The 15,322-nt window shown below is 39.0% G+C and overlaps 1 protein-coding gene across 4 annotated transcripts in view; it reads right to left on the reverse strand.

Annotated features, from left to right (window-relative positions):
• The window catches only part of ARB2A (ARB2 cotranscriptional regulator A), a 257,706-nt gene that overhangs the window by 12,083 nt on the left and 230,301 nt on the right, over nucleotides 1-15,322 (reverse strand). Inside the window, exon 12 of one of the 4 annotated variants that reach the window (XM_084224920.1) lies at nucleotides 2,298-2,367. The exons of the other annotated variants lie outside the window; for them this stretch is intronic. Within the exon in view, the coding sequence (XP_084081046.1) occupies nucleotides 2,298-2,367 (70 nt within the window). The remainder of the gene's footprint in view (nucleotides 1-2,297; nucleotides 2,368-15,322) is intronic. 4 annotated transcript variants of the gene reach the window in all.

Here is a 15,322-nt window from a genome sequence, read left to right on the forward strand (position 1 = left end):
AAAGTTTGCATGTTATAATATCACTTTAGTACATGCTCAGAAACACATCAGGCTTGGCAGTGAAAATACTCTCAAGGGTCTCAGGCAGATGCAATGTTTTCATGCCCCCTCTCCCCCTGCCCCATAATGCTAAGTAGGTGCCCAAGCCGCAGTGACAGGAATGCCCTCTAATAGCCTTCCTAAGGCTTCATTTCAAATGAATCTCTTCCTACTCCTTGCCTGTTTTTCATCCACCTGGGATACCTGTTTCTCCAGGAAATCCAATTCTGAATTATTCTAAAACTTGCTCACCTGGCAGCTGTCCTTGAACTCGTGCTCAGTGCCTTGCCTTGATCTTTTTCTATCTCATCCACACACTGATCCGAGCTGTCTTGTTGTCATGGCCCACCAATTTCTGCCTTTTTCTGACTTTGCTTTAGCCATTTCAGGAAGACCTCCTCTACCTCATTGCTACTGCACCCATCCAATTTCTCCTCACAAACACCTTTGTCTTCCAGCTGCTGACATCCAGCACATCTTTCTTTTCCATGTTTTCCTATGTCTTAACAGCAAAAGAAAGTCCCAGGTCTAACTGGCAAATCAGACAAGTATTTGGCAAGTATTTAAAAAAGCTGAACACAAGATGACCCTACTACCAAGATGTAGTGGTGAGGGCAGAAAAAGAGGACAAATCTGTGAAAATGCAGTTGCCTTACTCTGCAGGAGCAGAGAAATGAGATATTTATCTCCTAGGTGAGAATGATAGTTTCATGGGAAATTCAGGGCATTTTCTTAATGATTTAATGGAAAGGAAAGATATCTGAGTTTGTAAAATGCCAACGGGAGATGAAGCTGGGCCACCAGAACACAAACAACAAGTAGCAAATGGAGTTAAAAAATAATGTTTGGGGAGTAAATAACAAATTCCTGTAAGTTTGATAAAATTTTAGTTATGCTAAGTAGTATAAATAAATTTATGGAAAAAATAAATAAAACTTTGCAGATTTGAGATGTGAATAACCCTTGTGCACTTGCAGTAAGTAATTTATAACTAACCCACACCATATAAATTTTTCTTGTTTGCATTACACCAACTGCTACCTATGTATGTACATGTATTACATCTTCCCCCTCCTGTGCATCTAGGACTTATATGACCCACTTCCAGGTGTCTCCATAGCTAGTGAGAAAAATGGTGAGAAGATAGTGCTGTTTCACCAGTGAATTTACACCAATATAGTGAGGATTAACTTTCCTTTATTAGCATAACCTTTACTAGGTGCTGTTAATGAACATTCTTGAAGGAGACAGGTGACTGAACCCAGATGGTGGGATTTTATGGACAATAACCATTGTTGTGGGTCAAGTACACCTGTGCTGCAATCATAAAATTAATAACCTCTATAACAACAGCTTTACATACGTCTGTCTCAGAAGAGTGACACTTGTGTGACTCACAGCCTTTGGAGATGCTATTTATAATTTATACCAAATTTGAAGTGCAAAGATTTTTCTCTCCCACAAGTCATGGTAATCAATATGGGTCTGCACCTCCTACAGCCTGATGAGGTGAAGCGTCTGGCAAGGATTTTTGCACTGGGCAAAAAACACAGCTCATAAACATGGTTTTGCAAAAGAGCTCTCCAGTGGCCCCATTTCCACACCTATGCTGAGAGAGCAAACAAAGAAAGAAATAATTTTTTGTAGGGGTACCATACCTGCTTAGTGTTGCAAACTAAATTAATTGCATATTTGCCTCAGAACTACTCAGAAACTTGAGGGATTTTCGCACGTCATCTGGATTATAGGCTTCTGTACTCTAATTCATAACACATCAAGGCTTAATGCGGGATACTATGAAGCTCCTATATCATGGAAACTGGCAATTTAAGACAAAACACTAATTCAAAAAAGGCTCTGCAGGTGTGAATTACACTAAATTTAACTAAACTTAATAATATCACACTTCCTGTGACTTAATCTCAGAGATGTCACTAGAGGGACTGTTTGAGATTAATGATCATAAAGCTGCATTTCACTCCCTGCTTAACGCTCCTCCTTATTACAGCAGACGGCAGCTCTGCCTGGAAGTGCACAGTGCACGTGCCTTGCTTTCCACCTCTTCTGAACAGCACCACCCAAAATCAGTGATGGGTGATGCTCAGGATGCAAGGGCAGCAAGCCAGTCACGTGGCAAAGAGTTCAAGACAGGCATCAGGTGGGGGAGGCAGTGAAGTGAGGCGCAGGCAGAGTGAAGCCAAAGGCAGGCGTACGGCAGATAAGATGAGAAGGCATGTTGTGAGCTGGCATGTGCTGACCTCTGCCAACAGCTCTCCTGACATCCCTGTCTACAGGAGTCAGACATGAACATCAGTGTGGGAGATGGGTCTGCCAACAGTAGAAGGGAGAAATCAGAAGTCTGGGATAAGGAAAAAAACCCACCCCAACCAAATAAATCCTTTAGAGCTGCGGATATTTACTATGGGTTTGTTTGCTTGTGTGACTGGTAGGGCCCCATTGCTGAGACATGGCTGGAGAAAGCTCAGTGAGACCCAGCAGTCAGTGGGACGAGAACAGATATGGGTTTCCCCTGGAGAAACTGCAAATCATGTTCTGCTTTACAGCCACAGGGAAAACTCACCAGGACACAAAACAACTCAAAAATCAGAGTTTTTCTGAAAATCCAGTTTTAAGCATCCAGTTACAGAGTGGTAAGGTTTCTAACCATTCCGTTTAAATGCTACACTAAGTAAAATAAACTTCATTTGGGAGACCATATTTATTTCAAAATAGGGACTTCACTATTACCCTTTTAAAAAATAATACAATAGATAACATCAAGCTTCAAAGCTGTATCTTCAATCTGACACAGTCACTTCGATGTTGAAAAAACAATTTATGATTTCTTCACCAGCCAAAGGAAAAATAAACCCCCAAACATCCAAAGACAGAAAACAACGCATTTGCCTTGTATTTGCAAATGCAATTTTAACTTCAAAATACAATCCTCATCTAATAACTGATCTTTCCATGTGGAGTCTTCCAGCAGAACCAGAGCTGCTGAGACAGATTGTGGAAAAATCCAGAAAAATCCCTTGTGTCATGGTAGAGATTTTTTGCCATGCTTTTAGTAGTTCTAAAGAAAATGACAATTTCTTCTATCCAGAAAGGTGGTTAAACCTCAGGAACTGGGAATAGAAACAGAAACTGCCAGGAAAGTATATTTGAAAAGTGCAAGAGAGATGAAATATTTAAATGAGTTTCAAAATTTGGTGGTTCAAATTATTTTCTTTTTCTTACATCAAGAACCTCGGTTTTGTTTTTTCATAAAATTAGAACAAAATAAAAAGAAATTATCAAGGTAGTTTCTCTCTGAAGAATCATTGAACTGGAGTTATGTCATCTTGCTTTAATGCCACAGCTGGCCTACAAATATTACATTTAAAAAAAAGCATGAAGAAAATTGCTTAAATACATTTAGGGAGTTCTTTTGTTGATGGCTCAAGCATATCTCTTAATACTTAATACTTACTGCTCCATTTTGGTTTAATTTGTCTAAACCACTGTAGGTTGAATTTTTTCAAGCAATTTTAAAGCAAACTGTTGACACGTTAGGGAAAGACTTCATCGTAAAAACAAGGACTGAGGCAGGAGGTGAAATTTGTCTAAATAAGACCAATACCAATATACACAAATGCACAGACACCTAAAGTTTGACAGTCATTGCTCATAAAACCCTGCAATGACATAACATGAAAACTATCTTCTGTAGAGGGAAGTTAGAGAGGAGCTCATTGAACACTTGAGGAAAACTTGTGCTGTGTCTGGGACATTTCCTGTTAGTCTGAGGATAAAGGAAACACTACAACCACAATATTAAATTGAGTCTATGAGTGACTAAAAATCAAAGACCTTGACGTCAACAACATTCCCATATGCTTTATCTTGTTTTACAGTTCCAGAATGACAAACACTTCACATCAGTGTCTCTGCAGCTGCGATTGTTACTTTCCAAATGAAGTTTTACAGTGCAAATATTCCTGATTCTCATGGGTTTCAGAATTGCTTTTCCAGATCTGCATTCAGGCACAAACTGAAAGCCTACAGGACTCCCACTGAGGAAGGACTGCTGAGGGGACAGGACACTGTGAATGTAGAGTTTGCTCTCCTTTGTGAAACTGGGGAAAGCAGCAGCCAGGCAGCTCAGGAAACTTTGTGCCATGCTGAGGTCTGCGCATGTTGGCAGCTGCAATGGGAAAATGGGTAGGAAAGGTCTGAGAGCAATGGGTGTGGTCAAGAGATTTGCTGCTTTTCATTGCAAAGAACTCACACCCCAAGGCAGACCTGCTTCCATGCCAAAATGTCTTTAGCAAAACTGGACTGCAACAGCAGCTCCCCTGCAGCCGCAAGAGGCACAGTGAAGCCTGCTCACCAAGGTCATGCATTCTGCAGCTGCAGAAACCTTTGCAGAGGCTTGGTATGAAGAACACCCTGCCCCATGCTGCACACTGACAAGGTGCTCCTTAGAAGAGAAATGGGGCATGTAAATCCACCTGTGGTAGAAACACCACATCTCATCTACTACCATGGCAATAGGTGGAAGCATCAAGATTTGCCCTGTAAGCCTAGGAGCAAGGATGCTGGTAGGAAACAAGTTTGTTACTGGTCTAAATTAAGAATAACTTCATCTATCATTTTTATATTTTCTGCCCAGGAGATACTAAAGATGTGCATTGAAGGAATCCTACTGCTCAACTTGTACAATGCTGACTGGACTGTACTTCTAAAGTGCATGTAAGTACTTAAATTATGTTTCACAACAAAAGAGATTCAGTAAAAACTCCACAAAATCCCACAAGAAAACTGATAAAATAAATCTGTGACATACTTAACAAATTGACTAGTTGCAACAGCTTTGGTATGGCCTGAGAAGTGCTGAAATCAAATGTTTCCTCATGACACCCATTACTTAAGGTGGATTTCTGAAATATGAAAAGCGGATTCTTTCAAATTGAGTTTTGTATCCCAAATAAATCACAGAGGAATTCTTAACTGACTTTTGTGTATAATGCAAGCAAGTCCTCTGTAGTTTTGGATCTCAATAGTTCCCTTTATAAGAGCTTGTTTTCAGTTGTTTATAAATTTTGCCAAGCTAAGTATTTGGGATGAAAATTCTCAGGCTCTGTCTCTGCCTTAGGCTGATTGTTATTATTTTTTTACGTTTCAAGTGAGATGGTTTAGTCACTTCAGGAAATAAGACGGAGGGAAAACATATTTTGGCCCTGTGGGGAGGAATAAAAGATGAAACAAACAAAAAAATTAAAAAAGGTCTTACAAGAATTTTGCTGAGTAGTTCCTCTGTCTCTGTTCTTCACAGTTTAAAATTTGGAAGGTAAGGCCCCTGGTGTCCTTTTGCAATTCCCATGAAAAAACAGCCAGATTTTTGCCTAGTCAGAAGCCTTTGTAAAAACTCATTTGCCTGTGCTCAGCACAGAGTCCCCAGAATCTGAAAGTCTAAGTGGCCAAAGATTTCTCTGAAGATGCTGTTTGCCCAGAGTTGACAGGGCTAAGCCAGACTTTTTTTTGCCACTGCTGCTCCCAGATGTTGCACTCTAATGTGGCATCAGGTGCAGGAACTAAGTGCAGACAGCACTCCATCTTGGGCTCCAAATGCAGGCAGAACAAGGGGAGAAGGGGAAAAACGCAGCCTAATGTAAATAGAGAGATCTAGTCCCTGGGGAGCAGGGTAAGTGAAACAAGACATGAGGCTGACTGTGTAAAAAGACCAAAGAGAAGTGGCATTGGAACACCAAGGAAGGTGAAGGGAAAAGCTCTGCAGGAGAAGGAAAGATCCTGAAAAGCAGGGAACTGGCTGCAAAGACAGGTTAGAAGGCAGACCTGAGAGACAGCAGACAGTCTGGACACAGCAGGGACAGGTGAGCAGACATGGAGGGGACGAGAGGCACAGTGGCACTTGACTCTCATGACTCCCGAAACTAGGTAAGAGCTACCTTATGGGAGACTCAAGTCTCTCCAGGCAAAACCAAAACTGCCAATGTTTCATTCTCCCTTAGCCATGGGTCACAGAGAAGGTAACAATCTACTGCACTAATATTCTCAGCACCTTTACCTCACTTCACCATCCTGTGTGTCTGAGCTCAAACTACATGTCTGAAATCTCCACCTCTGCAACTGACCTGCAGCCATAGAACATCACATGATGATAAAACTGCCTTTCTTAGTCTTATTATGTTTGAAGAAAACAAATTACACACAGAAAACTGTATTAGGAGAATATTTGAAGCATGCAAGCTGAAGGGAGAAGTTACGACATTCAGTTTAGTGAATGTCAGAATGGTTCAGGCAAAACTGAGGGGGGATGGTGCTTACTGGTGCTGCTCTAGTACAGCTTGTGTTGACCTTGCAGAGTGTTATGCTGCCCTTGAGCATCACTTGTGAATTTCTCTACCAAACACCTCTGTTGACCTGCAGCTATTTCCTGGAAGTAGAGAGAACTGGTCCAAACAGATGAGGCTTTTGCAACAAAATGTGAAATAACTTCATTTCAATGCAGTACAACGAGTAAATGAAGGAGAATGTAACACAGTTTGAATATGGGAAACTCCTGCAATACACGGCTTTGAAATGGATATTGGCTATTACATGGGCAGTGAAAGAAATTGTAAGCATTTGGATAAAAACCCCCAGGTATTTAAAGACTAATCGCTATTTTAAAAAGTATCAATAAGGAATTAATCTCATTAACAGAAAAAAAATGTACAGAGCCCCAAGCTCCAAGGAGGATTTTTTGAGCATCTATAGACATGAATCTCACTGCAGGCAGCTTGCAGCTGAGTTGACTCTCTAATCTCCGCTGGTGGAAAGACATGGCTCTTTCTCATACATTCAAAGTTTCCAGGTCACCTAAATTCCCAGTAGCCAAAGAAGAGCAAAGCTTCCCCTAAAGGTCATTCTTATAAATCTACCTCATGGTAACTGCTATTTTAACCTGAGTGTGTAGTTGCATTATGTAGTTGTGGTCACATATAAGAGATAATACAGAAATTATGGTTTGTTATGAAAAAATAGATGAGGTACATAAGAAGGAAACTGAAAGCCACACAACAAGGCAACTGAAAGCTTTATGTTTCTATTATTTAATTATTTCCTGAGATGATAACTGAGAGCAATTTGAAGACATCATCAGTCCTTTAATGACACTGTGTGATACAACAGGATCCCTTCCTGTGAACATACAAGTGAGGTAACTTTTGTTTCATAGCAGTCTGTTACTCTGTTTTCCTACGTGTTCAAAATAAACCTTGTTTAAGACAAAATAATTACTTTGCAAGCCTACCCACAACTTTTTCTTAAGGTGATCCACAGTTCACCAAAAATCTCAGATGCATAAGCATCTAAACTAGCAGAGGAGCTTAGTAACACCGGTGATGGGCTGAATGTGGCAATTCCAAGGGATATCACAGCTTGGCTTGGTCTGGGGATGCACAAGCCCTGTGCTTCTACAAATCTAATGGTAAAAGAAAGGATCTGCACAGCTGCATTCACTGCAGGGGACAGAGTGGTTTTGAAGGACACAACACAGGTAGGAGCTCCATTCTGAAGCACAAAATGTTTGTGTGTTGCTCATGCTCTAACATGAGCTTCAGCTGGTCTTTCACTGTAACATAATTAAAAATTTAAATGCTTCATACATTGGTCACTAAGAGCAATATTATTCTGTAATCACATCACATGCATTTGCAGACTCATCCCTGCAGTTTGCTTCTGTGGCTTTAGATAAGAGTTACTTTTTTTTTTGGACATTTGGTTAACAGAACAGTGATAAAGAAAATGAATAAACGAAAGAACTGTATGAAGTAACATGCAAATGATCATAAATGGCAGATTTAGTATCATCGATGCTAGTTTTAATAAGTATCTTATAGGAAAGAACCAGCATCCAAATTTTAACTTCATATGACATATGATTCTATGACATATATGAGTTACTTATTTTGGAATGACAGCCATGCATGGTTTCTTTTTCTTGCGTCAGCTGCTAGCACATACATTTCTGTGCTAATATGACAGTTTTCTTTGAATAAGATAAAAAGGAATGATGACTGAGCCACAGGCTGCTCTGCAGCAAGCAGAATCAATTACCCCCCCAACTGATCTAATTGATCAATTTCAAATACAGCAAATCTGCTGAGTCCAGTCAAGTCACAGAAGCTCATAGAAGCCTTCGTTTCAAAAGCAGATACCTAATACTCATATGAAATATGTAACAAGCCAGGCAAATTATAAAAGCATTAATATGCCTAAAGAGGAAATCACCTTATAAACATTCACATTCAGTAGTATATTTATGGCAATTACACTGCTCATGCAACATGTTATCATTGCATTAACACTACACATGTTGCACACTTTTATCCATGTTTTATGGCCCAGTATCTTTTACCAACTATTGTTTGTTGCTCTGTTTACTAGTGCCATATCACAACATCCATCCTGGGCTTGGCAATGACAGATGTTACTACACATACTCTCAGCAGGATTTTTTGCTTAGCACCACAGGATGCTCTACCTTGGCTCTGTGCAGTACACAAACTGCTAATGCAAAAATCCCAGTTCTTAGTGGCTTTGAAAAGGTATAATGCTATAACATCTTGATTTATTCCAGCAGACTCTTAACCCATGCACTTACCAGTACATTTTAAATTTCCTGACACAACAGGGAAGGAAAATGCTGTCTCTTCTAACAGGGCCTATGTGTAGATGCCCTAGCAGTCAGTGTTCTGGTGTGCATAATTCTCTCAATTATTTGGTCAAAACTTTCCAATTACTAGTCAGATTTTCAGGACAAGAGCTCTTCTATTCCCTTTCTCTTGAATACGAACTGGCCACTAGCACAAACATTTCTTTCTTAAAATAGCAATATCCCATCTGTTTAACTCTCTAAAGTGAGAAACTCTGCAGCCAACCCATTATAGAATGTGGAATGTGCATAAGACATGAATTAATTTGCTAGTAACAATAGTTACTAGGATTTACTAATGTTTTTGGGCTTTTCAAGTTCTTCCTCTTCAAAATATCTACCTCCAAAATTGAAGTGATGTCATTAAGCGTAGAAGACTAATTGGCAGGCTTCTCAGGGAGTAGGCAGGTAGGTGAGTTTTCTTTAAAGGGCTCATGATACATATGCTAATTGAAGACCATCTTTACTTAATGTAGATAAAGAATGGGAATAAGACTGTGAAGAATCTGAAGGCAGAATAAAAACAAGACTAAAATAATTTAGTTTTTCACTTTTTAAAGATAAATACCCGGGGAAAGAGAAGTCTTTAATTTCATAAAGTTGCCAGCTTTGCAATTCGTACTGGCCCCCTTAAAGCCTTTTCAAAGAAAATAAAAACAGATCATCGTGCAAGCAGCAACATAAATGTCTGCTGTGGCACTTTTGCTAGGAGGAATGTTTGAGCTATGATTTGTAACAAGCTTTAACTATGAAATGATGGAAACCTGGCACTTTCACAAAGCCCCATCATCAAAAAAATACAGCACATCAAGTAGAAGTGCTTAAAACCAGTGCTCTTTGCCTTACTCATGACATGGTTCACAATTCTAGGGACCAAATGTCCTGTGGATCACTTGAGATTTGACTCCATCATCTGGAAGCTTTGAAGTTATGGGTCATGTTATTGCATGATGTAGACATTCCCCTTTGGACCCATCTGTTTTCTTTTATGATATCAGAATATAAACCAAAATATAGACCAAAATTCCTGAACAGTTATTACATGTCTCAGATTCTTTTAGGAGGAACAGGCCAAAGTCAAGCTTGCTGAGCTGACTCCAATCAGAATCCCCATGATTTTATAGATATAAGTAGCTAACATTACTTCAGTGTGCCACACTGTCACTAAGGGGCATTCTAAGTGTTAAGGTTGTATGCTGAGCTATTAAAGATTCATACAGAAATGTACCAACATCCTTCATATAAAGCTAATCAAATTTGAAATTACTGGCATGTCACCTTGAGGAAGAATTTGATTTATTATTTGCAAAGTAATCCAGAAAACAGTGAGATGCACAGCTATAAGGATTACTATTATATTGACTTCATGACTTTATCTTAGTTTTTGTTGTTGCTTATGTCCCTGGCCTAAACAACAATAAACAAAACTTTATTTGTGCCATTAAGTTGCATGAAGGTGAAATAAGGTTGCTCAGAAGTGTGTGGCTGCACAAGAGTCATTTGCCATCAATTAACGATATGTGCCAGAAAGCACAAAATGGTGTGAAGCCAGTTTTCTTCTTTGCAATCATCCTATACTTGATGGGGAATGCTGCCGGAAGTCACATCATTCCACGACCTTCCTTGCTTGTTTCTGGGTGGCAGGACCTGATGCAGTAAGATCAGATATCATGCAAATAGCATGCAAGTTTTCAAATGTCACTCAGTTTAAGTGCATACATAATTTGTAGCATATTAACTGATTTGTGTTCATAAATCACAACACTGGTGAACACAAACCACGCGCTGAGTATGCAGTTCTCAGGCACAAATGAATGCTAAGCACCCGAAAATCTGCCTCACCTTAAGCTTTACATCAAACACATGACTTGGCTTCACAAAATAAAGACAATATTGTGATCTCCCTCAAAACACACCTGGCCAATTGTGCTGCAGAATTTATTCACTGAGCTTTAACACACAGTGCCCATGTATGCTGTAGACTGAGTTTTAGCGCTGATATTTGGTTTTTGTTGTTAGGTATAGTTCTGTGTGCATAACACATGTTTATGGCACCATGTAAGTAAGAATTCCACATTTGTGATCAGCTATCCTGGTAAGTAAAAGACTATGTGTATAAACAAATCTGTTCACTACCTTCAAATATTTTTGTCATATAATTATATCTCATAAATATCCTCACAGATGTATAAAATATATTCTTAGGAAATTTGCCACAGAATGTTGCTGCTTATATTAAGGAAATGCTATATTTGTGTACCATGCTCCATACTTACATACATGAAGCATATTTGTATACTTACAGAACTGCCAAATATTTCAGTTCTGTTGCTATACAAACACATTGATATTACTGAAAAAAAATTCCTTCCAGTAACTCTCATAAGTCTTTTTGAGACTGGGTTACCAACATACCTTTCAGAAAATATGTTTTCATACTGAAAAGGCTACATCACACCAGAACTAAGGATACTATACATCTAGGTAGGCTTGCAGCTAAGAACAGAGCTTTTATCTATCCAATTAAATCAGGACTTATTCAAACTTCACTGCTATCTCCATTACCTGCTATCTCCTACTGCCAAACACTCCACATGAACTACTACTACTAAACCTGCCATTTGCTCATAGCAGTCCATTTTGGGCATTGTCAGCTAACCTTTTGAACCAAGTTACCAAACATTTCCTTTCCCAGATCCCGTACACATGCTAGGATGTACAACAATCTTTAAGTTTTACCACTAAACCTGCAGCAGGTACTGGAGATGCCCAGATGGACCAATAAGATGAACTGGAAAATTTGTGCAGAAGAAGGCAAAATGAGATTGTGAACTATGGCTTTTTACCATATTCCAATTTCCATTTTTACCCCTGGCCTTGGTAGTCCATAAAAGGAGCCAAAAAAGTGCACTATTGTACAGATGGCTTTGAAAACATTTGTTTCAAACTTCACCAATAAGATCCAGAAGAAACTCAGATTCTGAAAATGTGGGGATTTTCAAATTGCAATTTCAGTAACTAAAAGAGTAACAAGGGATGTGAGGAGAATTTCAAAATATTAGCATTAACAACTTTCTTTTTTCAGACAGGTTCTGTCTGGCAAATAAAGCCGTTAAGTGATTCCAGTAGCATCAATATTATACACAAAAATGGGATATCATTAATAACAATGAAGAAGAAAAGAATTCTCATGGGAGATATAAAATGCATGCGCAACAAGTTAAACCCTCACTCTCCTAATCCAGTCTGAGGCATTTAATTTCTAGGGTTTTTAAAATATATTAAAAGGTTTGCTTTTCCCCCCCCACAAAAACCTTTTAAGAGGCATTCATAACACTGTCACAAAAGTAGAAAGCTAGCGCAGATGACTTTGTCTACTTGCTATTGAAGCGAAGGATAGGCCTGATGCCGAATCTGAAGCTGACCTAATAGAGAAAACCCTTGGGGTCTCAAATTTAAATTTCATAAGCTTAATATTCTGCCTGATTTATGATTTGCCTTCTTAAACAAAGAAGGATGTACTTAACAACTTTACTTTTGTGTGGTTAACTGTTGATCTGAAAATGGCACATAAAATGCATTTACATCAGCACTGCCTAATAGGCCCATAATGATTCTTTATTATGCTTCAGTGAAAGGCAACTGAGTGACAAGTAACTGATTTTGTAGATCAAATAACTTTCTGCCACCCCCACACAGCTCCCAGCTGCTGCACACTTTATATGCCAATACAAATACAGTTGTAAAGTAGACAAATATATTATAACTATGTTATTAAATGAGACACAACACGGGGTGTTGCAAGTATTTGAGAGCTGTTCAATGCCGTGACTGGGAATTACAAGCATGCAAAATCACACACTAAAGGGGCTTCAGTTCAAAATTACTGCAAGCTTCCCTCTGTTACTTTTTTATATATGATTTTAGAAGTGATTTTGCTCAGATAATACTTCTTCTTATTTTTCTTTTTCCTGCAGAGGGCTGAAGAAGCCTGGAGCATGCTCCCTCTCTATGTATAAGAGGTATTTTAAAGCAAAGCATTTCAGTATAAAAACAGATGTGCAGAACTCCTGATATTGAAAGCCGATGGTGACGACATCATGCACCTGAAAATGCACATGTGGCTGAAATGCTGTAAAAGGCTCCTGTGTGCCAAATTTTATTTTTATGTATTACCCTGCAAGTAAATAATGATAAGACCTCAGAGCCTGTCTGATAATCTTTGACAACAACCCTAACCCTGTCATCGTGGCCATGGGAGAAACCGGCACTCACTCAGCTCTGACCCACTGAGCCTTTTATCTGTGTGCGTCTCCATGGACCAAGCAAATAAAGGGCAACTGGTAATTTACACATGAATCAACTTTCTTGTCAGAGCAGGCACTAGAGACATCCCTTTTCTCTACCACAGCGAGGAAAAGCATCCAGGTCTGAGCTTGTCTCTCCAGAAATCATGCAAGCCAAAGAGCGATGTATTGGGAAATGGTGTGTTGGCAGAGGTATGCTCTTCTGGACACCAGATAAAAAATGGCATGCGCAAAGAAGCAGATAAATACTGGGCTTGAAATGGGACTGACAGCAGTGAGCCTTTGTCCTATTCAAAACATGCAATGTCATACAAACTGAAGCCAAGATACAATCCCGATAGAAGATTATACAAGATATCTGAGTAGGTATCTGTAAGGAATTCAGCCTACATTTTAATAAGGTACAAATCTTGCAATGCCTCAGGTCTCATTTCCACTTTCTTGCAGCTGCCTTTTGAAAAGGTACACAGATTGTTTTGGGCTTGCACGACACTGGACATGGGTATGTAATAGCACTGGTAAAATAATCCATGAACTTTATTTGTGATGAAAATTAGCCTAAAACATTCCAGTGTGAAAGTCATCTGTAAAGACAGAGCAGTGCTTGCCTTCAGCTTATATCTCATTATGAAGAAAACCTTTTATCGGTCCATAGGCACCACTCATACTCTCTTTCCCACAGTGAAAAGCAGTGAAGCACGGTACACCACAGTTCTGTTGAATAGTCAAGATCTTAAAGGCATTTCTGTAGTTTAAACCATCAAAAGCATCATACTGCTATAAAACAGACAGATGTCTTATTGCTAGATTTGGCATTATATACATGCCTACTTCTGAAAACTTAAGTTTTTGTGCACTGTAACATCCACTCTGCTACTGCAGAGATTTTTCTCTGCGTTCTTAAAATGGAAAGGATGATGTAGACTGCCATCAGTGAAAATCTTAAATTAAATGTCAAAAGTTTGGTGACCCAGCACTACAATGCTTCCTTCTCAGCATCAGCAGATTACGTCCCTCCACTGATAGATTCCTGAGAAAGGCTTTCTGGAGGCAGTGACTCTTGCTTGCACTCTCGAGTTCAGAAAGACATATTTTCCTTTCCCTAGTGTTTTTCCACCCCACCATTGTGCTATTTCCCTAAGCCCCATCGATCACTCTCTTGTCTCCATTTCTGTCACTTGTGCTAACATTTGCTTGGAGGGGCCAGGACAGATTAGAAAGATAGGGATGAAACTGCCATCACTGCCCATCCTCCAAGCAACTCTTAATAACTGTAGGCAAACAAACACATAATATACAGCTATTTAAAATAAGAAAAAATAAATTACTACAGTTACAGATGCCATATTTTGCCTTCTCTAAACCTGAAATAAAATAAAATAAAACTTAATGTTTTTCTTCTTTTAACCCGAAGTAAATTTCCTGTTGTTTCCAATTCCACCTTTCTTGGTTGTCACCAGCCTGTCTTTTGTTTAACACTTACCCAAAACCATATTCATTTGTGAGGAAACTTACACCACACTTCTTTCCTTCCTAAAATGTGTGAAAATACAGATATGGTTCAAGGAACTGATTTCACATTTCCGAAAGAATTTCCACAAGATAGCCATGTCCCTGATGGACAAAGCAGGCTCACTACTGAATCTCATCTTTCTAGCATTTACATTGTGATATACAGTTTTAAAATGATATGGGTTGGATATGCATTTATTTAAATTTAATGGCAATATAGCTGATATCAGATCTGAGTTTATTAGTGTAGTGCATTTTCTGTGAGCACGAATTGACTAGATGCCAATGATTTTTGAACTACATAGTGAAGCCAATTAGTTCTAAGAAATAAGTGTTACTTCTCTCTAGTGTCATACTAACTGCTACAGTATGAATTATGCTGCTGATAAAGACGTTGCTATAAGCCAAAACATAACTACAAAGACTTAATCAACTTGTAAAATTTACATAAGCATAGTAAGAAATTAATCTTTAAAAAAGCATTTATATTGCTAAATAAATGTCTCTAATGGTCATGGAAAACAAAGGTAAAAATCCAACATAAAATGCAGGGTCTTTTCACTGACATGAAATCTCATTCTCTCTTTTTTCTGGTACTTGAACTTGGCTCACTTTGTCTGCCATTGTTGCGTAAATCCTGTGTTAACATTCCTAACACCATTCTCACCTGATTTGTTGAAGCCAGCACTGATGCCCACGCTCACTGTGACTAGACAGTGACTCTATACTCCTCCTGAGTGTGACTATAAAGACCTTTCCTCAT

Source organism: Fringilla coelebs, assembly GCF_963513975.1.
Source record: "Fringilla coelebs genome assembly, chromosome: Z".
NCBI classification, from domain to species: Eukaryota; Metazoa; Chordata; class Aves; order Passeriformes; family Fringillidae; genus Fringilla; species Fringilla coelebs.